Source organism: Grus americana, chromosome 6 (assembly GCF_028858705.1).
Source record: "Grus americana isolate bGruAme1 chromosome 6, bGruAme1.mat, whole genome shotgun sequence".
In the NCBI taxonomy this organism is placed as follows: Eukaryota; Metazoa; Chordata; class Aves; order Gruiformes; family Gruidae; genus Grus; species Grus americana.
Window position 1 is genome coordinate 1,902,765 of NC_072857.1, and position 24,753 is coordinate 1,927,517.

At 47.2% G+C, this 24,753-nt stretch overlaps 1 protein-coding gene across 8 annotated transcripts in view; it reads right to left on the minus strand.

Moving 5' to 3' along the window:
- The window catches only part of FMNL2 (formin like 2), a 148,348-nt gene that overhangs the window by 35,460 nt on the left and 88,135 nt on the right, over nucleotides 1-24,753 (minus strand). For all 8 annotated transcript variants that reach the window (XM_054830190.1, XM_054830193.1, XM_054830187.1 and 5 more), the window contains exons 4-9: nucleotides 21,638-21,714; nucleotides 19,570-19,653; nucleotides 17,857-18,009; nucleotides 7,785-7,893; nucleotides 6,504-6,580; nucleotides 3,958-4,051 (exon numbers count right to left, since the gene is read on the minus strand). In XM_054830190.1, coding sequence (XP_054686165.1) covers nucleotides 3,958-4,051; nucleotides 6,504-6,580; nucleotides 7,785-7,893; nucleotides 17,857-18,009; nucleotides 19,570-19,653; nucleotides 21,638-21,714 — 594 coding nt within the window. The remainder of the gene's footprint in view (nucleotides 1-3,957; nucleotides 4,052-6,503; nucleotides 6,581-7,784; nucleotides 7,894-17,856; nucleotides 18,010-19,569; nucleotides 19,654-21,637; nucleotides 21,715-24,753) is intronic.

Genomic DNA, 24,753 nt, shown 5'->3' on the forward strand with positions numbered 1-24,753 from the left:
ACAGCAGAATTCAGTCAAGCATCGCTCAGAAAAAGGACGTTTCCAGCTGCAGAGCGCGGGTGGCCGGAGCACACCTGGAGTCGCTGGCTGTAGGCAAAGGCAAAGCCCCCCGCACCACCCCGACCTCCTCGCCCTTCTGCTCTGGGACCGTTCAGCAGCTGGTTGAGGCCTGATGACACCAGAATGGCTGCAGCCAGCCCAAAACATCTGCTAGCCTTCCTGGCTAACGGAGCTTCTCGTAACCAAGATCCGATCGTCCTGCAAGTACAAACTTAGCCGAGCAGCTGAGGCTTACCTTGGTGTAGGGGCTAAGAGCACCTGGACTTCAAAAGCGATGAGAGTTATGAAAGTAACGTCTTTGAAAAGAGAAACACAGGGTGGTGTAAAAATCCACCTTGCTCAGGAACAAGCAGGGACAGGGTCTTCGCAGTTTAATTTGAACTTTCTTTCCCATTTAGCCCAGATCAAGATCTCCTGAAAACGGATGAGCTGAATTTAGGCTGGAAACTGGGGATGATTCACGCAACGTCTGCACCGGCCTGGAAGGAACAACCAAACCCAGAAGGTGGGTGTACATTTGGGGCACTTCCCTCTCAGAGAGCTCGAAGTTGCCGTTCTGTCAATGCTGAATAGTTCCCAAAACAGAGACTAGGCTGCAGAAAGCAGAAAGGGACTGATCTAAACCATCCCCTGCTTGTACTCAACATGCAAACTCCTTCAACATCACAGAGAACACAAAGGAGAAATACAGATGAGAAACTAATACTGTTCTGTACAATACAGACGAGAATTTCATTGCAACCGCTTCCTGTCTTTTGGCAAAATTAAAACAAAAAATGTGTTCTACAGCTCTGCCACTCACTGCTCTGAAACAGGGGGCTCCTGTTTCCTACCACCAGTGCGACTGCATGAAGTCTGGTTTCCTCAGCTGCAATGATATTTACACAAAACTCCTGCCCTTCCTTCCTTCCTTCCTTCCTTCCTTCCTTCCTTCCTTCCTTCCTTCCTTCCTTCCTTCCTTCCTTCCCTCCCTCCCTCCCTCCCTCCCTCCTTCCTTCCCTCCCTCCCTCCCTCCCTCCCTCCGTCCCAACCTTCCCTCTGCTGGTCTCCATTCCCCATCAGTAACAATGGCTCCAGCTATTTTTTTTCCCCGTTGAGTTCAGCCTTATTCAGTTCCATCTCAAGCTCCTCGTTCGCTGTACCTTCTTGGTAGCTTGGTGTTTTCAGAAGTGACCCGTTCAACATGACCTGACCCTGTACAGAAAAGCGAGCACTGGGCTACGTCTGTAACGCACAGAGCTGAGTCCCCTGTGGAGAGAAATAACCTGCGCACGACAATCAATGATTTGGGGTGAAGTAACTGGACAAGAATAATTTTCAAGAGACAGCTTAACAAAACAAACCGTCCTCCGTTGGAACATCCAAAGCCCAGGCAGAAGATTGGGTGTAAAATCCTTTTCAAATGAAAAGTAATTTTCAAAAGGAATTCTCAACAAGATTCAGATCAACTGTGCTTTTCCAGCTCAGTCAGACCCTGAGAACCAAATTCTGTTCTCATTTACATCAGAGCAAAGCTCAAAGCCTAATGAAATATTTGATGTTCACCCCGATGTAAATGAGAGCAGAATTTGGTCCGAAATATCCTGTTTTCCCTACTGACTTTATTACAGGGTAAGTGTTAGGCAGGAGTTCCTGTTTCTTTTGAAGTTATATTATGGCAAGGAGATAGAGTGGCAGAGATCTAGTTCGACGGGTCTGATCTATCCTAAATATGCACACAGCGTCTGATGAAAGAACCACAGAGAAGCTGTGGCAGCCCTGCAACGCATAGTTACAGAAGCCACACAAATATTACTGAGCTTACAGCAATTTAAATTGGAAGTATACTGCTAGGAATCTAACCCTGGGTACTTTACATGTCAGCAACTCAGAGATTTTTAATATACTAGCTGAATGAGTTATAAACATGGAAACTTGAAACCATTACTGAAAACTTGCCCAGGAGGAAACTGGAAAACAACAGCAGAGAGCAAGAAATAAGCAGCATAATTGCATAAAGGGAAGAACAGCTAAATGCAGAATCGAGAAAGGTAAAATCCCCTCCGTGCACGCTCGCTCCACCTGCAACAGCCGACAGTTCCACTACAGCAAACGATCAAACACAAACAGGAATGGAATAACTAAATAATGGCAGACAAACTGCACGTCTTACAAAGGAATTCTGGAACGTCAGCAGGAGAAAAGAGAGGTGATAGGGCCCTTGGAAGAAAGCGAAGGAGCAAAGCCTCGGCTGAAGATGGCGGGAAGGTGAGAAAGCACGTGGGACTTCGCACGCCCTTCCCTGTGACGGGCAAAGGGCCTGTTCAATGGCCCCGTGGCACTTCGGCTGCACTCAGCTCCCGGTTTATCATTAACCCTCACGCCATCCTCCCTAATGACTCCTATTTCTTCTATAACACAGTAGTAATAAGCCAGAAGAATTTAAGACTGGAATAGTAACATTGCGCTTTGCATGTTTACAGTGCTTTTCCTATTTAAAGTGCTTCTCTCTTATTACCCAATTGTTCTTCCTAACAATCTCATCTGCATTTGCTTCATTTCACAAGACAATCACTCCCTCATTTCACAAAGGTGCCAACAAAGACACAGACACCGGCAGCTTGCCCGAGGCTACAGGTGAATAAATCAAAGAACCAAACCACAGTTTCCAGTTCTGTGCCTGCAGTAAAGGACTGCAGACCCTTCCCCGTTCAGCTGGAAGCAGAATGTCTTATTTCTGTGTTCCGGCCATCCCTTCCGCTGGTGTAACCCAGGCACCAGGCTTTCTCCACGGTTACACAGTACTTCCAACTCAGCCCCCACTCCACAGCTGGCGAAGCCTCGCCAGCAGCCGTGCCGTTCCCACCGCCTCTGCCCTTAGGTAGCTCTGCGTACACCACGCAGCTCACACCTAGGACAGGTCTGGTCTTGCAAAGCTGAGGTTTCTACAACAGGCCCACACCGGAGATGGCTTCAAACCTTTTGCTCTGGCTCCGTATAATGATGAGCACCTCAGAAGTACAGTTATTTGTCTACGACATGCAAATGTTTACAGTGGATGTAAATCAGAGATCGGTATCTCCCCACCAGAATAATTACACAAAAAGTTAAAAAATTAACAACTGGGCTTGTTGATCATCTGCATTAACCCACTTATAGGAACAGCGGCATTAAGGAAAATCACGCTACGTGTTTATACATAGTCCAGTTGGGACTCATCAAGTCTATTAATTTTTGAGCTGGAAAGTCTAGATTCATTTTTTCTTTAATAATAAATTCACACATATATCCAAGATTGAAAATAAACTAGAACAGCAGCTTTCTAGGACTCGATTCCCCACTAGAGCTTCTGAACCTTCACACAATCTTCTCAAATCCCATTAACCACTGCATGCAAACATGCCATACGCTCGAACGTATACACCTATGGAATACCTGTATTCATTTCAGCAGTGTTCCATCACAGAGACTTGATTTTGTAATTTCTTCACAAACAAAATTCCTACTGATAGTAAAACCAGGAGTTTTGTGTTTCAAGGGCTTGTGTAAATGGCTCTGAAAATGGGCGGTCTAATACAGCGTTCCTGGTTGTTTCAGAGACAGAAGAACTGGAGGAAAGCTCTCAAGATCTCCCTTAGTTTTCCACTTCAGGGACACAGCTTGACTGACCAAAAGGTAAAGGGAACAATTCAGTCTGGATTCATCTGGCTGGGATTATGGCTCTTTCACGCAGACATGAACAAAATGATGACATCGACACCACTGTCTACTTCTTTGCAGCTCAAAGTGACTTACGGAAAATCTGCAGTTTATGGAAAATCCTCACTCTAGGAAATTTAGCAGAACGAGAAAGCTCCAGCCAACGGTAACAGAACTAGCGACACGCGCACCAAATTCTAATAAAGCAGGATAACGTACCTCCTTAAAGTTATCGAACGCAGACAAAATGATTTCATGCCCTCCTCTGACGAGGCACACAGCTGCCAGAAGTTCTAAGACAAGGGCCTTTGTCCTGTGAAGAAAAGAAACGGCGACAGTCGATGACCACCACGTGCCAACCACCTTCTTTCTACCTGCTTGCAAAACGGATGCGGAGATACTGGGAGACGTAGTTTGCATCCCGCATATTTTTAATCCCTTGAAACTAGTAAGCCTGCAAGATGCATAATGCTGAGCATCGCCTGATCCGGGACATTTTGACTCCCCAGGATCATGCAGTTTTCCCCCATTTTAATGCTTCTCCAAACATGCAAAAATTTAAATCGCAAATTATATTTGTGAAAATTCAAGCAAACCGATGGCAGTTGCATAACTCTGGTAAAGGCAGAGCACGTCAGCCTTCGACAGCTGGTACTCCCGGAGAGTTCACCCGCACAAACCCGGAGAGGAGGCAGATTTACACACGCCAGGATCACCGCACGTCAGCCATTAGTCAGCCGTCTTCACCACAACGCAGCCCATTTCCTCTGAGCCCAGGTTTTAATGAATGTTATTATAATTCAAATCTGTATTTTTCCTGATACAAATCTGAATTATTTTCTAAGATAGTTTGTGTTATTCATAGCCAAAAAAACAAAGAAAAAGACATGGTTCGCTGCAGTAAATACAGGATGCCCTAGGATGTCTTTCCCCTCTTGAATCCGAAATCTGGGCAACTGATTGACAGCAGTGCTAACACAGGCATATTAATGAGAGAAGACAACAGATTACTGAAAGAAAAGCATGCAGCAGACTCAGTGTAACTCTAATATAAATAATCCCCAATACTTTCTTACAGGGTTCACACAAGGCAAAAAGCACCAACTGGACTTTATGGCCAGATGAGCTCTGAGCAGATAGTAAAATCATGCAGACACATAGGAAATTAGTCTCATGCTAAAGCACTGACTCAAACCAGATGTTACAGAAAAAAGAAATACCTTTTGGCTTTCAAAGTGTCAAGGTTATCTTTGGAAACCAGATAAAATGTTCACTTTCCTAGGAAATTTTAAATGTATCATTTTCAATTCTTACTCATCAATGTTTTTTCCTGCCACAAGAAGAGAATCCAAGCTCTGATCAAGGAGCTCTTACTATGGATCTTCAGTACTATCCCCTCCAGGGTGGGCTCTGAGCCGTGGGGGCGGGAGAGGGGAGGGCGATCGCTGTGAGCACAGAGCCCTGGGGGATGCCCGCGCCCCCCATGCTGGCCGGAGCGCTCACCCGGGCTGCCCACGCGTCTGGGGTGGGCACAGGGAGAGGACAAGGCTGCGTCCATGGCATCCGTTTGGGCACAACCAGAGGGGCCGGAGTCCCTACAGACACCCTCCACCTGGCCTGCCCGCTCCTGCGGCACTGAGCTCCGCACGTCTGGGGACGGGGTCAGCTCTGCGGCATCTCAGAGCTGCTGCTGCTTCCGTTTTTGCACATCTCAGCCAACCCTACACACTCAAACCTCCGGTTTCTTCAGAAATTATCATGGGGCTAAACCAAAAAGACATTAGGTTTTGAACAGCACTGACATTAGGTTTTGTCTTCAGATTATTTTAGCCACATTTGAAAGTAGTTTTTTTATAAATAGAAATCTAAATAACCCACTTTTTTCAAAAATGAAAACTTAGGCTCTCTCTTGATCACCCCATTTCCAGGCAGAGGACACCAAAAATGATAAAAACAATAAACTTCCCATATCCTTCCCATTTATCCTGTGCCGATGCTTGCTGACTTAGGGCTAAATAAAAGGAAGGAAGGAAGGAAGGAAGGAAGGAAGGAAGGAAGGAAGGAAGGAAGGAAGGAAGGAAGGACGGACCTACTTCCATCAGGACAAGATTTCAAGCAGTGCACTGTAAGGCAAGTGGACAGCCTAAGCAAAGGCTATATAAATACATACATATATAGTGCCATTTAGCTCTGTCTCATCCCCTGGTTTTACCTTTCCTCGCAAACACCAGTATGTCAGCCTTGGTTTCGTTAGACATGCAAAAGGTCTGGAGCTCCAGGCTTTGCTGGAAGGGGCTGCCAGGGTCACGAGTGTGTGCGGGGAGTGGAGGGGACACGGCCTCGCAGCGTCGCTTCCACTGCCCGCTTACAGAATTGCTGCTGTGGCTGAACAGCAACCCGACACAGAACAAGAATTAAACCCTTACTCAAAGAAATTCAAACCTAAGGACCCTTTAGACAAAATTCTGTAAAGAAGATTTTCTTACTCTTCAGGAAAATCCCACGCTAAGCTGCTCATGATCAGCAGAGTCTTCTCTGCCCTGCGATAGAGTTGGAGTGCTTAAGCAGCAAACTTTGAGCTGAAGAGTCAATTGCTTCTGAAACCAGCAGCACTAGATGGCAATTGCTCATCTATTTCCACCATTACACAGATTTAATCTGATTTTTGCTACAGGTTTGTGCATAAACATACGCCTGAAAACCCCTTTCCAAGTTACTCTTTACTTACCTACTTCTCAAACTCTCTAAAAGCAAGTGCAGCCTACCTGGGATTCTTGTTGTTCAAACTTAGTGCAATTTCATTCACGGCATGCGGATGCGACATGACCATATTGAACCCGTACTGAAAGAGAAGGGGAAAATATTGTTTCAGCTTTGAGACTGAAATTATTATGTTTTAAATCCAACAAATTACATATCTCTGACCAGATCTGGCAGCAGCCTTTCACAACGTTGTAAGTTAAACAAAAAGTTGCCGAGTTTACCAAGTCAGCCCCAACATTTCCACCTACCGCCGTGCCTAACAACTTCTCTGCCGCTAACAGTGTCCGAAGTACTTGGTTTGGCCACGTCAGCCAACAAACAGGGCTCCAAGAGCTGCTCCTACACCACTGCCAACCCCTCTGCTCGTCACTTCCTCCCTCCAACCCCTTTTTAATTCTGACAGTCGAGCGTGTCATTTACTCTCTAACGAGCAATTTGCAATTCGGCTGCCAAAATCACTCCTTTTCCAGCACGCACGCTGCCACAGAGCCACTGCCGCCTGCACCTCCTGCACAAGGACTGCTGGCTTTGCTCTCCAAAAATGAAAGAAGAATTGCTTTGCAAATGCTGTATGGGTTACTAGCACAAGATTGTTGCTTGCACCCTTCCCATCAGAGGTGAGACACCCTGTAATCCCAGGGAGCTGGTATTCCCAAGGGCAGAGTTCACATACACAGCCACGTTAGAAATACCTCGTACGACCATACGACTCATAATAAAGGTGCTGACCACTGTCTTTGAAGCACGTAACTTTTAGCTGTTACTGATTTAGCACAAAATCCCAAGTCCCTGAAGGTACCTGGGCACGCCACACAATCAGAGTGTCCCACTGAACAGAAAAGAAACTCAGGAAAATAAGATCAGCTTTGCTCTAGTTTATTCTTTGCCTTGCAGTTATTGCCACTGCCTTGCCATAAACTGTAACAAGAGTGAAAGCCTGGATTTTCCATCAGCGTATAGCTCTTCTAACAAGCTAATACTAAATTCTGAGATGAATTACAACTTCAGTTGTGTAGCTGCACGTCCAACCCTTTGGTGCAAACTGAGCCCATCGCTGCGAACAGGAACTGGCCCAACATGCAGATGCTCTTCACATCTGTACTACACCGTCCGCGTGGGTACACAAGGACTGGGCTGTATTGCTCCCCAGCTACGCTGCCTAAGAACGAGTAAGAATTTAAACCTTTGCATCAGTTTTACTTAACAATTCACCACTAACCTTTTCCTGCCCCCTCCCGACAACAAAATAGTTATGTGGCCCAAAAGAACAAAAAGGGAAGTACCTGGTAATTCATTATGGCCCGTAAACACATGATGCAGACGTGAACATCATCCTTTTTACTCACTAATCTGGAATTTTTTAGTGTTCTTCGGCTTGGCAAGGTGTTATACCTGCAAACAAAAACAGCTCTCATCAATCACAAGACTAGTTGTAGGCGGTAAGAATAAAGGAAGGGAAATACTCCTCCTGTGGGTGAAAATGCAGACATCTCTCAGTTCTGCAGAACATACGACCATCGGACAACGCACACGCAAATAAAGCAGAAAAAAAGGTCACGGGCTGTCTCCACTGGCAGTGACCTATCCAAAGCCAGGCACCTCCATCTCTCGTGGCATGCGACGGGGAAAGAACCATCCACCCGCAAGCAGAGGTATTTCGCATTTTTTTCCATGTGCTTTACTCCGCATGAGCACCGGCACAGCCTTTTAACGGAACTGCACATTTCTAGGCATCAGCAAATGTATTAATTCCCGCTGCATTTCATTTAAGAATGGTGCCTCTCTTCTATTCTGCAGCTGAGCTTTCTGAAAGCCCTCCAAATTATTTGAGGAAAATACAGCCCTTAGGAACTTCCCTCAGAACAGAGACATTAATTATTTTAATTGTAACCCCTAACTGGTAAATCAACCTTGAATTCAATTAAAGAAGTACATGGAATAAAGGCAAAGGGAAATCTTTAAGTCTGTCATTTCTAAGGCATAGTAAATGAAAACCACGCTTCAGCTCTTCCTGAGATACCGCTTTTCCTCGTTAAGAAAAAACACGCTTCACGAGCTGAGCACAGGAAACTGGAGACAAGGAGACACATGAAATGCATGCATGTTCTTGCATTTGGGAAAGCGAATAAGCAACGAGAGGGTTCTGATTATGGTCAAGAAACTCTTTCGACAGCGATGCCCTAACTGCTGCCATCGGCCCACGGTGTCCGTGGTGCTGCCGCGCTGCCTGGCGAGCCCCAGGACCAGCACAGCGCGCAGGACAAGCCCCATCCAAACCGCGGGGGGTCTGCGGGGTCCCCGGCTCTGCCAGGACACGAAGGTTCTCTGCAGAGCTGCGCAGGTCGCTGCGAGCAGCCCCAGCCGGCGGCACCGCGGGCGATGCCGGGGTGAAGGATGGTGTTTGGGCTTGGAAAAACACGTTCTTTAGCCCGCTCCCCAAATTTACAGTGTAAAAACAGCCTGGAGAAAAGATCCAGGCAGGTTCTCAGTTAGTCACAGCGCGGCAGCAGCCAGAGATTTGCTCCTGATTTACACCTATGCAGGTGAGAGCGGAGACCAGAAGGACATCAGGTCACCGGCTGCAAGGCTAACGAAACCTCTAGGCAGGCACAGTAATCCTTCGGCAGTTCCAACTACCGCACCCGGGCCTGAAAACAGAGGAAGAAAGAATAAAAATCCGCTGATAGGAAGACGGAAAGAAAAATAACGTGATGCACATGCAGTGATGTGCAAATTCTGACATTTGTTATGCAGAGAGCAACTCCACGGGGGGAGGAAAGAGAAATTCGTAGATGAAGCTTGACTGGCGGGGTAGATACAACCCCCAGTGAAATCAGGGCTGCTTCACACAACTGCGCCTGGCCTCACACTTGCCAGTGCCGCCTCTGGAGCCTGGAGAACACACACGGGAAGGCTTTTCTTCTCCATGATTGGGGAAAACAACTGCAGTGGGGAAAGCTTTGGGATTACAGCATCCTTAGCTCTCCCCACAGTCCCTACGCAGGCGTTAAACGTACCCACACCGGTACCCAGCAATGACTCAAAGCACAACTGCAAACACACGCCGAGGCAGGGTGAGAAGGCGAGCTGGAGAACGGGAGAGCTTCCAGGGGACACCAGAGCCAGGCTTTTCCATCTGAGAACTATCCCAACACTCCAAGAAAGTACGAGTGGCATGGAGGGAGTCAGCGGGGAACAATCTGTCATTATTTCTCGTTAATATGGGAACTCTGTGGCATCACATATAATCATCAGGTGACAGATGAAAGCAAACCTGGTGATTTTCGAGGCACTCCTCCACACAGTGCTCGGGAGAGCGGAAGCTCTTCAGCATGACTGCCCTGGAGCCCAGAGCCTGGCACGGCCTCCAAGAGCACTTACGCCAATTCACGGAGAAAAAAAATCCATCAAGAATGATTAAACACGAGATGCAATCCTTAGATCAGGAGGCTTAAATCTACAGACTGCTGGAAGCGGGAGCAGGTACCGGGAGAAGCATCACTGGGTATCTGCTCTGCTCACACTAAGTGCTCCAAGCGTCTCCTGCACTACGCATCTGCTCCTGGGCAGCGTCAGCGAGGGTGTGAGATACAGCTTCCGAGTTACCACACTTCACTGGCTCCTCTTTCTTTCCTCTGCACGTTTTGAGTGCATTTGAGGGGTTACCCTGTTTATCGCTAACGCTACCGTGCAAGTTACTTGTCTGATCCATGCTACTCATTTTGTTTAACAAAGAGGTATAGCTTTTTTAATCAGTGATTAACATCATTATTAATAATAATAATAATAATAATAATAGTAAAGGTTAATAATAAATACATGAGCAAGTAATAACAGACTTGTTTTATTCTGGCTCCCTAGCTCACTCTCCAACACAAAGAACATACTTGCCAATTCTCTCACGTTAAACCTACAAAACGAAACGACGGAGGTAGCTCGTGGGAGGGTCTGGGTGCTCCGTGTGCGGGGCAGTGACCACCGCTCAGCAGCACCCTTGCTGTGTCTGCCTGTGCAGCTGCGGGAGCCTTCTCCGCTCCGCAGCTCCAGCGCAGCATGAGAGCGGAACGCATGGCAAGCACCGGAGCACGGTGCAAAACCACCCTGCCCACGGAGAGCCGGCGACTCTCGGGCTTCAGCAGTTACTTCCCTTTGCTTTCATTTTCCAGAAGCGCTGAGATGAAAGAAACCCCAAAATTCAAAGCAGAATTCAGTCAAACTGCTTTTTTTTTTTTTTTCTTTCCCCATATATATGAATGCATAAATCAGCTCAGGGCACTCCAGACGGATTTCAGGTTTGCGGGAAACATGACCTAGTTTTGCCTGAGAAGAGCGAGCGGTTAAAGCACGGGAGCCGGGGGGATTTGGGGAGCAGATCCCGAGGAGGGCGCAGGCCGTGCCTCGGAGGAGCAGGACAGGACTAGGCGCTGCGGGGCTGGCCCCGAGCCACCACGAGCCCTTTGGATGGGGTGCTCCCGTCCCAGGTGGAGCTCTGGCCGGGGCTGTCCCGCTGTCCTGCCTGCATCCCTGCAGACAGACTGAGTGCCCACACACAGACCCTGCGCTCAGGGACTCATTCGTCTTCCCAATCTCCCTTCCTGAGACAAAAGAGCAGCAGCGCAACCTTTAACTGGGAGCCCTACGTTAAGTCTGAACTGGGAAGCGTGGAAGTGCTGCCAGCGTTGGCTGCAGAATGTGTAACCACATCGCGCTAGTGTATTTCCATACATTCATTTCACTAAATATGAAAAACTCTGCAATAAAAAGATTTAAAAGTCATTTCTAGACATACAGAGATCGTTCCTACAATGACTTATCTCAGTTTTAAACTGCTAAAGGCTGCATACATTATTTTCCTTTAAATTTTAAATAAGCAGAGTAATTAGATCTTTATCATGCCACTGATAGAAGGAAAAAAGTCTTCCTCATTGCCTGGTGTATCAACTCCTTACATTTCAGAATGCCTTTAAACATCTGACAAGAGTTTTCTCAGCTGTTACAAACGGGAGCAAGTCTCCTTAAAGGCATACGTGGGCTGCAGACATCCCGTACGGCACTACCTGCCCACAGCCGGGAAAACCGCTGCTTCGGAGCCTGGAGGTGCTCGCTTGGAGGATGCTCATACCAGTGACCGGCCAAACAGGCAAATCAGAGGTAGCTGTTCTCCTCTTCCCAAAAGCCAAGGTGACCCTCCCCTCCGGGGACCCTGCCCCAGGGTGAGTACACAGCCCCAGGCTGCACACCCTGCTCTGCGCCGTCTCTGCGGCAGCCCTCCCGCCGTCCCCACCATCCCGCACGTCGTCAGTCGGTGGTGTGCTGTCCAGCGATATCATCGGCGATACTCAGAGCCCGCACCCTTCGGCTCCACCCGCGTTAGTTTACGATTAGGCTGAGAAACGGGTGCAGAATATGCAATCGAGAGCTGCAGTGCAGAGAAAATATCTCCAGCACAGATGGGATTCTGCCCTAGATTTAGATCGCTTCCCTTCAACAGATGCAAATTTCTTCACACAGACATGAACGCCAAGAATTAATGAGGATTTTTTGTACAGAAACTCTTTTACGACGACTCTGCACACTGGAACTAAGGTCCAAGATGCTTTCTCCATATTAGTGGCAACTGCAACGCCCCCTGATGTTATCTGTATCCTTCCTGAAGGCAGGGCAGACTGGTGGTAGCTCCAACACCTCCCTTTACACGACATGAGCCAAACTAGGGTGGAGGATCTTCTTTTGCTTTTATTTCATTTCTTGCTACCAAACATTAGGCTGATCATCTGGGTGAATTGTTGGTTTTGATTTCCTGTCTGCTGCAGGTCAAAGATTATGTCACCAAGAGTATATTTATCCTGGTAATTAAATTCAGATGGTTCCTCTTTTATTTCCTCTGCCCCTCCTTTAAAGAAGAACTATAAAGCCTCACTTCTGAAAAAAGCAGAAACAGAAAACCTGACCACGTGCAAGCTCCTGCAGCGCGTAATGCTTTCCTCCTGCAGCCGCCGGCGGTGGGTAGGGGATGTCACGCGTGGGAGGGGGCTCCTCCACAGCTTCGTGCCCTGGCTGCTGGAGGCTGGGGGGGAGCAGGCAGGACCCGGCGTTGCCACGGCCAGGACATTGCACCCGCGTGTGAAAACCAAGGACCATTAAGACTGAGGCTAAACCTGTGCTGATATGATTTAAGGTTCTTTTCCTCACCCAGATCTTGTACACTGCTGTTCAGGAATAACTCATTCACCAGTTTTATTCAATTTATTAACAATTTACTTAATTCGGTGCTGGCAAAGGGGCCACTGTGACACCTCTGGAGACCAGGCTGCTCTTTCACCCACCAGCCTCCTAGAGAAAGGTGAGAAGGGTCGTTCGGCCCAGCCAGCTTGAAGAAATTAATTTTCCTAAACTACTCCCGCCTCCATGCCCATGTTAAACGTGCTCAGCCAGAACTGCTGAAAACGTCCAGTGTGTCCTGGACTCATCCAGCTTCGTACAACCGAGACCTAGAAAACACATCACGCAAGGGCGTCTTGTGGTGCAAAACAGCTCACGCTGACACTGAAGACCCACGGATGGATAATTAGAACACCTACACAGCAAATGATGATATTCAAAGTAAATAAAAGCCCTTTCCACCATGGTAAGTGAGCACAAATCTCAGTATAAACTCCTCCCATCTCCACCACCTTCAGTGGAGGAACTTTCATGCTTAAAACGAGGACATGTGCCCAGTCCAACGGTGTAGACAGTCTTCTAATGCACCGCATGAATACCGAATACAAGTTATAGCTGGTTTCTCCTATCATTTTCACCTTATTATCTGCTAAAGAATATCATGCCCTCATTTGTCTATGCTGGCTCCCTCACCGTAGGAGCAATGAGAGCAGAGGACAGCCCAGGGTGGACCTCACTGCTCCCCTGGCTGCTCGCCCAGCTCTGCCTGGGCTGGGACTTCTGCTTTTCACTGGGGTTTGGTGGGGTTTGGATTGCCCTCCTGCAATTTTCTTGTTGGTTTGGACATGGTGGTGTTTGTATTACGAATGTCCTTCTGACAACAGAAAGGGACTTTGGAAGAGGAAGGTCTTGGTGCTCCCCACTAACTTTGCGTTTCTCTGATCTCTCCTTAGAGCAAGTTACAAGCTGGGACTGATGGACGTGGGGACCTGAACTAGCAGCCCTCTGCATGGGACGAGCCCTGGAGAGGGGACGACCACAAGCCTGCGCTCAGCGGTGGCTTCACAAGCACTAAAACCAGGGAGGTGCAATCTGCCCCTCTGCGCGTGCCAGGGAAGCCAGAGCAGGTAGCCGCGCTGCCCAAAAATGTCTCCTTTTGCCACTTCACACAGGGGTGACAAAGCTGGTTTGTGCCACTAATGTAAAGAAAATAAATGACTGTGAGCCTGCTGGGTTTGTCCTCATCTAACAGAATCTGGGAAAATTATTAATCCGTAAAGCTGAGGAGACCTTTGCTGTTTCAGAAAGGTGAGAAAAGAAATCAGGGTGAGGTTTGCTCTCCCTCCATGCAGGCTACGCAGCCACTGACCGCAGATGTAACTGCCCTCGCAGGTGGTGCTCAGCTCTGCCACGTCATGCGCATCCCACATAACCTCCAGCGAGGGAGCGAGCGTGTTTCCTCACCTCCGGAGGCAAACGCAGATGGGTGCCGCGGGGGATCCTCCCCAGCTGGGCCAAGGCATGTACCTACAAACACCCCACGCCGCCAAGCAGGCGAGGCGCAAAGGGGTGCACGCCGTGATGGAGCTACCACTGCCTGACTAATGCCTGGCCACGGGCTGTAAAAATCGTGGTCTTCAGGTAAAGAAACCAGAAGAATCACAAGACTGACAACCGACTGCTTGAAAATATGCTCCGGTGCGAGTTTCTGGCCAAAATGATGACGACAAAGTCAGCTGGTCCTGAGCAGCGCGAGTGTTAATGGCGAAGCCCAGTTCATTGTAGCGTAAGAAGCAGCGCCAGATTTTAGAGCAATTACTGAATGCATTCAAAGCCCACTTATGGATTACGATACGTCTGCCTGGATCACTCTCTCATTACGGACTCCACAGATTTTGAAGAAAGAAATGAAGTTTCTCAGTTCGATTCACATAAAAATTGAAGTATTTGACTTGGAAGAAAGGGAATTTCTAATGGGCTGGGACGTTGCAAAGTCTGCATTAATATTTATCTGACAGGAGAGTATGACTCGTATGTGAAAGTAATGTTCTTTCCCAAAAAAAAAGCAGCAATAAAATCCCCAAAGGTTCATCCCCATTTTTATCCTTCTGCCCTCATTTTGATGTTTGCTTCCCAAATCCCTGTGCCTCCTCTTAAAAAAAAAAAAAGCCACCAAACCCCTCAGTTGCCAAGGAAACCCAGTGAGCAGGGAATTGGCAGGGTTTAGCACTACTAAAAAGAGCTACGGGAAGCCAGTTAAAGTCACAATCAGAAATGGATAGCCTCAGCCACGCAAAGGAACAGACAGAAAGCCTGCGTGCCCGCGTCACCGCCGGGCGCGTTCGCACCGCAGCAAGCTCGCCCCGGCCGGCTGCAAGGGAACTGCTCACTACGATGGAGCCGCATCGCTCGCAAGCGTGCAAGGGGTACAACCCTGCCAGTACGTCCTCATGTTGCTTTCTGCTTATCTCCCCTTCCTCTTGCTGTGTTTAAATGTGTACGCTGCACAGCAGCTGGGACCGTGCAGGTTTGCTGCTACGGAACCGAGGACGGGCAGGAGAGCAGGTGCCACGACACTGCCATACAGGCACCAAAAATGAGAAAAAACGGTGTTAAAACTGGCAGGAAACACTGTCTCCCCGATTCTTCTTGCTGTTTTAATAAAAAGGAATCCAGGCCAAATCTGTTCTCATTTTTCATACTGCTATGGCATAGCAGTGATGAGTCCAGCTCCTGAATTTTAAATTACCCTGTTAAGACTGTCAGCCTTCTCCTTTTTCATCCAAGAGGGAGGACCGCTTCTTCCTTTCTCTCCATTTTAATGGTTTTTATAACAAAGACAGAAGAACCTAAGGCCTGGGTCTCCACATGTCCCAGACACGTTCTCTACCCAGTGATGGGGCAGGAACCTCCCGGGCTTGACCAGAAATGCCATCCTGCACACCCTCCTTACTTGGCAAGCACCTAGCTTGTTCCCAGGAAAAGATTCTGTTTCAGTTAACCAGTATTTACTAATTATACAAAAAAACCCTTCCTAAAAACTTCCCACCTACTTTTAGCTTCTACTTTTTTTTTTAATACACATAGTCTCCAGCTATTGAAAAACTGCACATTTTAAAACACAGAAATTTATTTTTTTCTAATGAAACACAACCAAAGATGCCAATTGCACGTAACTGTCAGGCAGTTTCTGCCCAGGTCTCCTCGGTGCAAAGCTGGCTCTGCAGGCAGGAGGGGGCCCTCGGCTGAAAAACACTGCACTGGGTTACGTGTCTGTGCCAGTTGTGGATATGAGTGACATCTAATCGTAAAAGATGAAATAACGTGGACAATGACTAAGGGCTCTGTGTCTTAGGTATGAAAGTAGTAATACTATTTGTAATATGATAAAGAAAACTAGGATCTTGTTTCAAAGTAAAACACATTTTGTTTTCTTTTAGAAAATCCCACTCTACGGACGCAAACTACACTTTGAAGTTATAATGTGATAACCACACGTTTTGGAGGCTGAAAACTCCCCCCGATGCTCAGGCGGTGGCTTTACCAAGGCGTGCGATTACCAGATTATACGGCATGGGGAGCAGTGCTAGCCACGCGGCATCCATGCCCTGCACTGCCCGTGCTGCGTGGAACCTTCCACCTGGGACTTACGAGATTCTCCGGCTCGAAGCCTCATCAGCAGAGCGAAAAGTGAAGCCGCTCCAGAGGCAGTTGGCTGAAAAGCAGCTCTGGCGGCGTTTGAACTGAAGGTGCTCAGGCAGAGAAACCGATCTGATGGTATGTGAAAGGCGGATGAGAGCAGAGGAGGGAAGGATGAGAGAGAGAGAGAATTGGAGAAGAGCGTTTGAAAGAGGGAGGGGAATGAAGGATGCAAGGAAGGAGACATCGAAATGGAAAATAAAAAGGGTACGGAATAAAGGGGGATGTGAAAAAGGAAAAAGGATGGAAGGAAATTAAGAGAAAAAAATGTAAGAGACATGTAATGTACACCTGACTTATGCATTTCTAGTATAACTAATCACAAGCACTCCTCCCAAAGACAGAGAGCAGAATCAGACATCCTTCTGCAAGCACAAGATTCTACCATTTCTCTGTCATAGTAATTAAAGATCAAAGAAAACAAAAACCACTAAGAACACCTTTGCAATATTTAAAAAAAAGTAATCAACTGGTGAAGTGATTTTGCTGCACCCCACAGCCTGTATCTCTTTACCAGAACTGTGCGTCCATCTCCTCCTCTCCACTGCCCGGGGTCTGCGAACCACATCTTCCAGGTACCGCGTCCGCTACCGCCCGGGCTCTCACTTCACACCAGCTAAAGAGCCAACGTTACCCCCGACTGACAGACCAAAACTGAACCTCAAATGGAAGGTGTAGGAAAAAGCTGCAAGTCCTCACTGGCTCCATCTTTTTTGGACTCCTTTATGCTTGCAGTACTATGTAGGAAAACTCCACAAAAGCCAAAAAAAGTCAAAAAGCGTACGAGTGAATGCCATTCAGCACTCCGAGCTGCACCCCTAGGTAACAGTGCTGCTAGTCTAGAGGTGCTGCTCAGTATGTTTTATAACGGTGAAGCATCGAAGGATGTAACAGAGTTGACTGCCATTCAGTCTGGGGACGTGATCCTCCCTTTTCCACAAACTGAAAAACAACCCCAGTGTTTGAAAAGAGAGACCTCACCGTAAAGCCTGGTGGTACTAGAATTCACAGCAGGTTTGAAGGATGGAAGTGGCCTTTTTAAATAGAAAAAAGTCTTGTTCATAGCAGCACGGAAGGAATGTGCCGCTAGAAGAGACCGTTTTGGACGAGACACCAGATGGGAGCTCCAGACTGGCTGGGTCCGTGGAAATCTTGAGACGCTCTTTGGAGAAGAGGAATTGCTTCCTCTGTGCAAGCCACATTGTACCTGACGGAAACGCATCGTGCCTCCTTAGATCATTCTGCCACTGGAAAGGGAGACAGAGTTATTCCTGTCTCTTCCTCAATCGCTGGGTAATGCTGCCCCATGTTATGAGCTTAGCGCTTCTTTCCACCTCAAAACCATCAGTACAATGACACATCTCCTATATGTGCCAAGCCTACACTGTGAATAGAGGGAAGATGAAAAATATTCTAATTGGAAAACCATCCTGACTCTTCTCACTCAGGCACTCGCTGTTTGTAGGTCGCCCGCTGCCTGACTTAACTCCTTACCGTAAAGTCGAGTGTCTGCCGGAGCGGGAAACGCTGTTGCCAACCGGCGAGGGTAAATTACTGCCTCTGTGCAGGTCCTCAATAGATCGGCTCCACGGTTTGGACTTGTCCATCGAGTTTTCCACATTGTTCTCCAAACTTTCAAAGTCAAACCTGAGAGGAAATAGAAATTCCAATGCCGGGTTAGATAGAAAAGATGCACACAGCGTTTTCCTTCCTCTTCAACGTCTGCAGATTTTAGCAGGTCCCAGAAGATTACAGAAAGAAAGGGAGCAAGCGATGCGGGCTGACCTCCCCTCGGCTGCAATTCAGTGCGAGCTTCAAACGCGTCGTGCAGCAAATCTGGACCTTGACAAAGGGAGCAGCTAACCACACGAGCATACAGTCTGAGAAGGATCGAACAGCTACGGAGTATTCTACTTCAATATAAAATAAATACAACATTGGCCGCTCTGCTGATGAGCAGCCCTGCCTTGAGGAAAGAGGGAGAATGCTTAAAGCTGTCTCCACTTTATTTCAATACGTCAATACGTTGTGCAAGTATTAATGCAGTTTCCTCCATCAATATGTGACCGAGCATTTACACTGGCTCGCTGGCCCTCACGAATCTCCCAGCATGTGCAATATATTACCATAATCATTACAGATTTTCTTTGATTTCGTTGCCCGTTGTACTGCTATTTCAGGCAAAAATTGCTTGTTCCCCTTACAGCTTTTGAGGTTATTACTCATGTTTACCACGTTAGAGAGGGGAAAAACCCAGCAAGCTAACTTGCGTACATTTGTATAATTTTAGGAAGAAAGTCTTTATGCAAACACTTCTTTTTGCTGTGCACAGTTTTTTCCAGTGTTAGTAACATTTTAAAACGTATAATTTTCCTTCATTAATTTTATTGCAACCCCACCAAAAATCTCTTTTCTGTGCTATGACATATATACATCTGATGGCGTCTTTTCTAAAAATGAAATATCAATGCTACTCAGCTTGAGTTCTTAACAGTATCTTTAACCTACCTCTTCTTTTCATATGATTTTATACAAAAATCTACTGCTACAATATCTTGACGTGAAAGCCTATGAATATACAAAACCAGATCCTCAGCTGAACAACTGTTTCTAAGTGTGTGATATAACGACTAATGAAAGCTGATTTGTTTCCCAATTTCTTGTAATAGTTATTAATTTCATCGGATTTAATAATCATTAATAATTTAATGATCACCTTGAAATTCCTACCCTCGTCTTGCAGAGCATCTACTGCACATGATGCCGACAGCTCCGCTTGCCGGGAGCCTTGTGACCAGTGCTTCGGTTGCTTTGACCACGGTAGGCAGTATTACAGTTCCTGGGGGTCGGGCACTATTTCTAAGAAGCCTGCATGCTTCCGCACATTTGTTGAATGTTTTTGTGCTGTACCCCTAAGACGGTCAGAGGCCAAAGCTAGAAAATATGTCAGTACAGTCTTAGAGATAAATAATCTCCAGGGTTAAACTTAGGGCTTTTTTTTCTTTTCTCTGCAACACGTTGTGATCCAATGGTTTTGGACTAAAGTTACCACTTTCTCTGCTCTATGTACACGGTATTGTACCAAGCAGAAAGCTGTGCCGCAGGGAAAGCTGAGCGTCTGCCCAGGCATTTCCCTCCTTTGCTCTGTATACGGCAGGATTCGGGCTTTGTCTTGCAAGCCGAGAGCACCAGGTACGTCTTACTTACGTGACTGCATACTGTGCAAAGGACAAGTACTCCACCAGAACATCCAGGCCTTTGTTTTCTTCATTCAGGAACTCCCTGACCCATCTGTTAGAAAAATCATTAGACATCAGAGCATTTCACAGGCTTTGTACCCTTACTGGAATTCTTGTCAGATAAACTAGAGACAGATCCATCGCGGGAAAGGCAGCACAGCTGAGTAAAACTTTGCTTTCTCACTCAGGAAAAGAGAACTTTTAAAAAAATGCCACCCATTATTTACAGGACTTTAAAATAGAGTCCTTTAGAGGACTTGACAAATGCACTGCAACAAGCTTTTTTGCGGCACTATGATGGGAAAAACATTCCACCCAAAAAATCCCATAGAAGCTCCTGCGCACACTCTGCATTGCCCAGAAGCTGGCTGTTTGCTCTTCGAAGTACCAAGCTCCGGAGCCGGTAAGTGCCTTTCCCACCACAGCGGCATTGCTGCAAGAGGGCCACGGACGTGCTGGGGACGCTCCGAACCCAGGCTCCTCTCCTCCCTGGCACTCACCCCTGCGCAAACGGCCGAGCAGCAGTTACAGCCGCCTTTTAACGCATGAGCCGCAGGGACTTGCTTTATTTTTTTTCCACATCCTGATCTCCAGCAGCTTTTCAAAAGCATACAGACAGCACACCGGCAAAAAAAGTAATGGCACCAAGGGTGAGATCTGACATCCTGGACGTACATTTAACAGTAATTTTGCCTTCTTTTTTATAAAAGGTATTAACCTCTTACTGTGAATTTTGGTCCCTGAGAATTATGCAAAATAATCTTCAATTCAGGAGTCTGTTACCCACCAAAGCTTTCAAAAACTCAAAAATGCCCAGTACAATTTGAAAACGCATACATCTGGGGGCAAACCCAGGTGAGCGAGGAGCCTCAGCACAGCCCCAGGTCGGCTCTCCCCTGAACCCCAGCCGGGGCGGCCGAAACCCCACCAGGAGCAGGTTAGGTGCCACTGGAACGAGCGGGGAGCCAGGGAGGGAACGGGGGCTCTGGGCTCGCTCCTCGTCCGGGGCCTTGCAGCTATGTATCCCCTGCTCTCAGCAGAGAGGGAATTCATTACCTCTGAGTTATTATAGTCTTCAGGCTTTAAATCTTTGGCTATTTAACTGCTACAATAAACAACCTGGCATTTTTATAAAGCGTATTTTGAAACACATCTTTCAGCCAGGTGAACAAAATAAATAAACATCGGTCTTGTCAGCCTCCTTTATTTATCTGGTGCACCATCACGGTTCCTTGTGTGCGCACCCATGAGCCGCCATAAATCTGCAGAGTGCCATGCTTTGGATGCCCTAAGTCTCTGGTGGGCAATCTTTTGTACTGGAAAATGAGGGAAAACATAGCAGGAGCCAGAGCAGGACTGGGGGAGAAGTTTGTTGTAAGTATTTGTGACGGTGTGGCTTGCAGGAGGGTCCCTCCCCACCACACACACCGTCTGTGCACCTCGCGCTGGGGAGCCGGCTCCCACAGAGAGAGAACGGCTACTCCTCCTGCAGTTTAAAACACCCTCGTTTCCTCGAAATAAGAGCAGTATCCTGTAAAATCGATGGAATTGAGCTGGACACATAGTGCGGTCATGAAACAAAACGCTGAAGAAACCTTTTGCTATTTGAGAGGAGTTGTCTGCTTTGTGGAAGTAAAATCCTGGTAACATTGCTCACAGCCAGGCTTCATGAACTGCATCATGTTAAAGCTATAAAACAACATGGGGGTTTTTTATATATACATCTTTATAGCTGCAATACTATCACTATTCTCGACACATCATGCTCACCGATGCTCTGACTGACTTGGGGTGAGCAGAAGTTGACTGCAGTCTTTTCGCAGCCTTCAGAGAGATGTGGCTGAACCCCATCATGAAAGGATTAAAGCTGAATTATTCTGCTGAGATGCCCAGCTATCCCTTAACTGAGCCCTTCAGGCTTTAACGATCAATCAAGTGGTATCACTGCTTGGCATGCAAAGAGGTATTTTCTCAAAGGCATCCATCAGCAGATGTGGAAAAAAAATCTTAGACCAGAGGTCATCAAAAATTCTTACCCGATGTGATTTGTTCTTAAAGAAATTTCCAGTTCTCGGAGTACTTGAGTAGACTCTTGGACTCGTCTTCTGAATTTCTGTAATTGAGTGAGCAGACAAAAAAACCAATTAGACTCACGTAATGCTATTAAAAACATCAACATCTCAGGCAGTGCAGATAGAATAAATAAAACATTAAGGTAAACTGAGAACTCCTCTAAGTTCTAAGGAATGCCACAACAATAGTCCGGCAGTCAACGCAAACGTGCAGAAAAGTAACTTCTGTTCCTATCCATGCTTTTGAGTTTCCAGGATTAAGAAAATTAAAAGCCTGTAGATAAACAAACATTTCCTTACAATACAAGCTGTGTTTTAGTATCAAACTCTCCGTTGAGAACTACAGCGCTTGGGCTTCATTCTCAGCCTGCTGCTCTAATCTCGCTTTCACCACTTTACACCAAAAAACCTGCCGTGATTTCTGTATAGTTGCCAAATCTGTGGGTGCGAGCCAGTAATGAAACACACATGTGCTGCCATCTGCATGCTTTAATAATTTGTGCATGCTATATTGTATCTGCAAAATTAGACACCGGGAAAAGGCCTTAAAATGGCAGAAGGAAACCACTGCAGAAAGGAGATGAGGTTCCACCTCACCTCCGTACAGGAGGAGAAAAACCTCCCTGGGATGCAGCGAGAGCCCCACTTCACGGCTCAAAGCAGGCACCAGTCACGGCAGAAGACCTCTAAAGGCACACCGACTTGTCTTGAGTCGAGTCAGGCAGCTCCTCTCCGTCCTCTGCACAGCCAAGTCACAGCAGGACTACCTTTGGTGTGCAGACAGGGAGAGATGCCTCCTCCCCTCCCAGCTGGAGAAAGACTCATCTTCTCTCCCGCCTGGCGCTCCCTGCCCACGGAACTGCACTAAAACAGCTGGATGAAGTATTCTGGAGCGGTTGTTTTGGTAAATTCTTATTCGTGAACAAGCTAAATGAGAGGAGAAGTGGATGGACAATGATAATCATCTTGGAACTGCAGTACTTAGCCAGCAACTCGGTCATCAGTTATCACACACGCAGACTTGATGTGTTTGGAAAGGGCTTATAAACGCTTAGGCTGCAAGCAATGCTGCTGCAAGTAGGACCGTGCTCTGAATACTCGGGGAAAAAAGGGTTTGTTCTCAGTGCACCACAATAAACCCACAATAAAATCAAGGGGACTATGCGGCAGTTAATAATTCTCATGAGTTCATTTACTGAGGTGAGGATGATGAAAGGACAGGATTTACCTTGCCTTGCTGACCGACGTGAAAATGATCAGCTGCCTTTTCACCAGGGTTTTACCACGTGCTAGTTAGCACCACGGGCTTACCTGAGGTAGGACGAAATCCCAGCTCAGAAAGCCAGTGGCAGATCGAAATAGAAGTCTCACTGTAAAGTCCTAGTAGATGCGAGGCACTTTAATTTTTTACTTTGAAATAGCTAGTTGAGATCAGACATACAGCTTCTCTGGACCTCAGTTAATTAGCTCAGAGTACAAAACCACCGTGCCTCATCTCCCAAGGGAGTTTGCACAATATAACTGCAAGCAGTGTAAAGCCTTACCTCTCTAGAAGTAAAGGTAAAATATTGATGTAGCAAGAGGCAGACAGGAGACTGGGGTGGGAGGGCATGGCAGAAACAGGCAGCACGGTCCCACGTGGGACCGTGACCCCCGGCGAGGCCAGGCTGCTCTTTGCGACCACGGCAGAGAGCAGTGAACCGGCTCTGTGCTTTACCGGGCTCTAGGACTCACCAAAGTGCAGTTTCTTTAAAAACGTGTAATTTCAACACTTTCATTTTCCTGTCTCAAAATTCAGCTCAGACAAAAAGCAACCGTTTTCCTGGGCAGAGCCGTTACGATCCCGATTACAAGCCGAAACGTACATTTTGCGGCACCGTTTGGAGCCACCTTCTCTTGGCCACGCTGGGGATCAGCAGCAAAAACGCTGACACCACCTCAGTTACAGCAATAATCCCGGTAAGACGAGCTCTCCCCACAATATCGCGCGTCCGCCCAGAAACCCATTTGTAAATCTTTCCGCCTCGCAGCCCCGGCTGAGGAAAGGCTGCTGGTGATACAGAATAACGCAACAAAAGAGAGGAACTCAATGGAGTTATTTTTAGACTCTTTGGGTTTTGTCATTTGTCATGGGACTCTTATAGTGCTATTAGGATAAGAAAGGCCTCAATGTGTGCCCACGGAGTAACCACAGAGCAAAGCCAAACACTAAATGAATTTCAAAAACCCTGCAGGAGAAAAACACAAAGACGCCTGTTCACCGTTTTTTTTTAAAAAAAACTATAATCAGCTACAGGCAAATTTAAAGGTTTCCTACTAAATGGTTTCCTACTCCTTGTCAGAGCCTTCAACAAGAGAAGCACTGTCAGAAGACATTACTGCAGCCTCGAAGAGACGAGCTAGCGACAGCGCGCTGAAGCGGAGGGTCCCCAGCGTCGGCCCCTCGCCTGTCGCAGGGACGGAGGTGCACCTCCGCTGCGGCTGGAGCCAGCCCTGGCCTGGAAGCCGTGTCAGGATACGTATTTTACTGCAGGGCACCAACCTCAGCTAATTGTACGGCGACACAAAGCAGCGATTGTCGAGGACCAGGCAGAGCCAGTCAATGGCAGGATCTGCTACGCTCTCGCTGCCTTTTTTTGTCGTTTTTTTTAAAAAGGCTATTATAACTATCAACACAGGATATGAGCTGATATCCAAACTGGTTAAATACCAAAGGTTCAGCGATGGTCCTCTAAATGGGATGTAGGTTTGCTGTTATTCTACAATCCTGGAGGCTATTACTGAGCCCAACAGAGCAGTGCAGAAACATCAGACCCAGGCACAAACACATCCCGGTACAGAAGCCACATTCAGGGATAAATAACGTGGAAGGCCAAGTGAAACGCCTGAGTCTTTCATGAGTGATTAACAAACTATTCTGGACAAAATAACATGCAGAAGGATGGACGAGGCTCTGCCATGTAAATACACCCCAGGTTACTTCCTTACTTCCCAACCCTGAAACCTGGGATGAGACCACAAGCGAGAGGTGAACTGTGCCAGCTGTACTGAACTGCTGTCACACAAACGCCCAGAGCCAA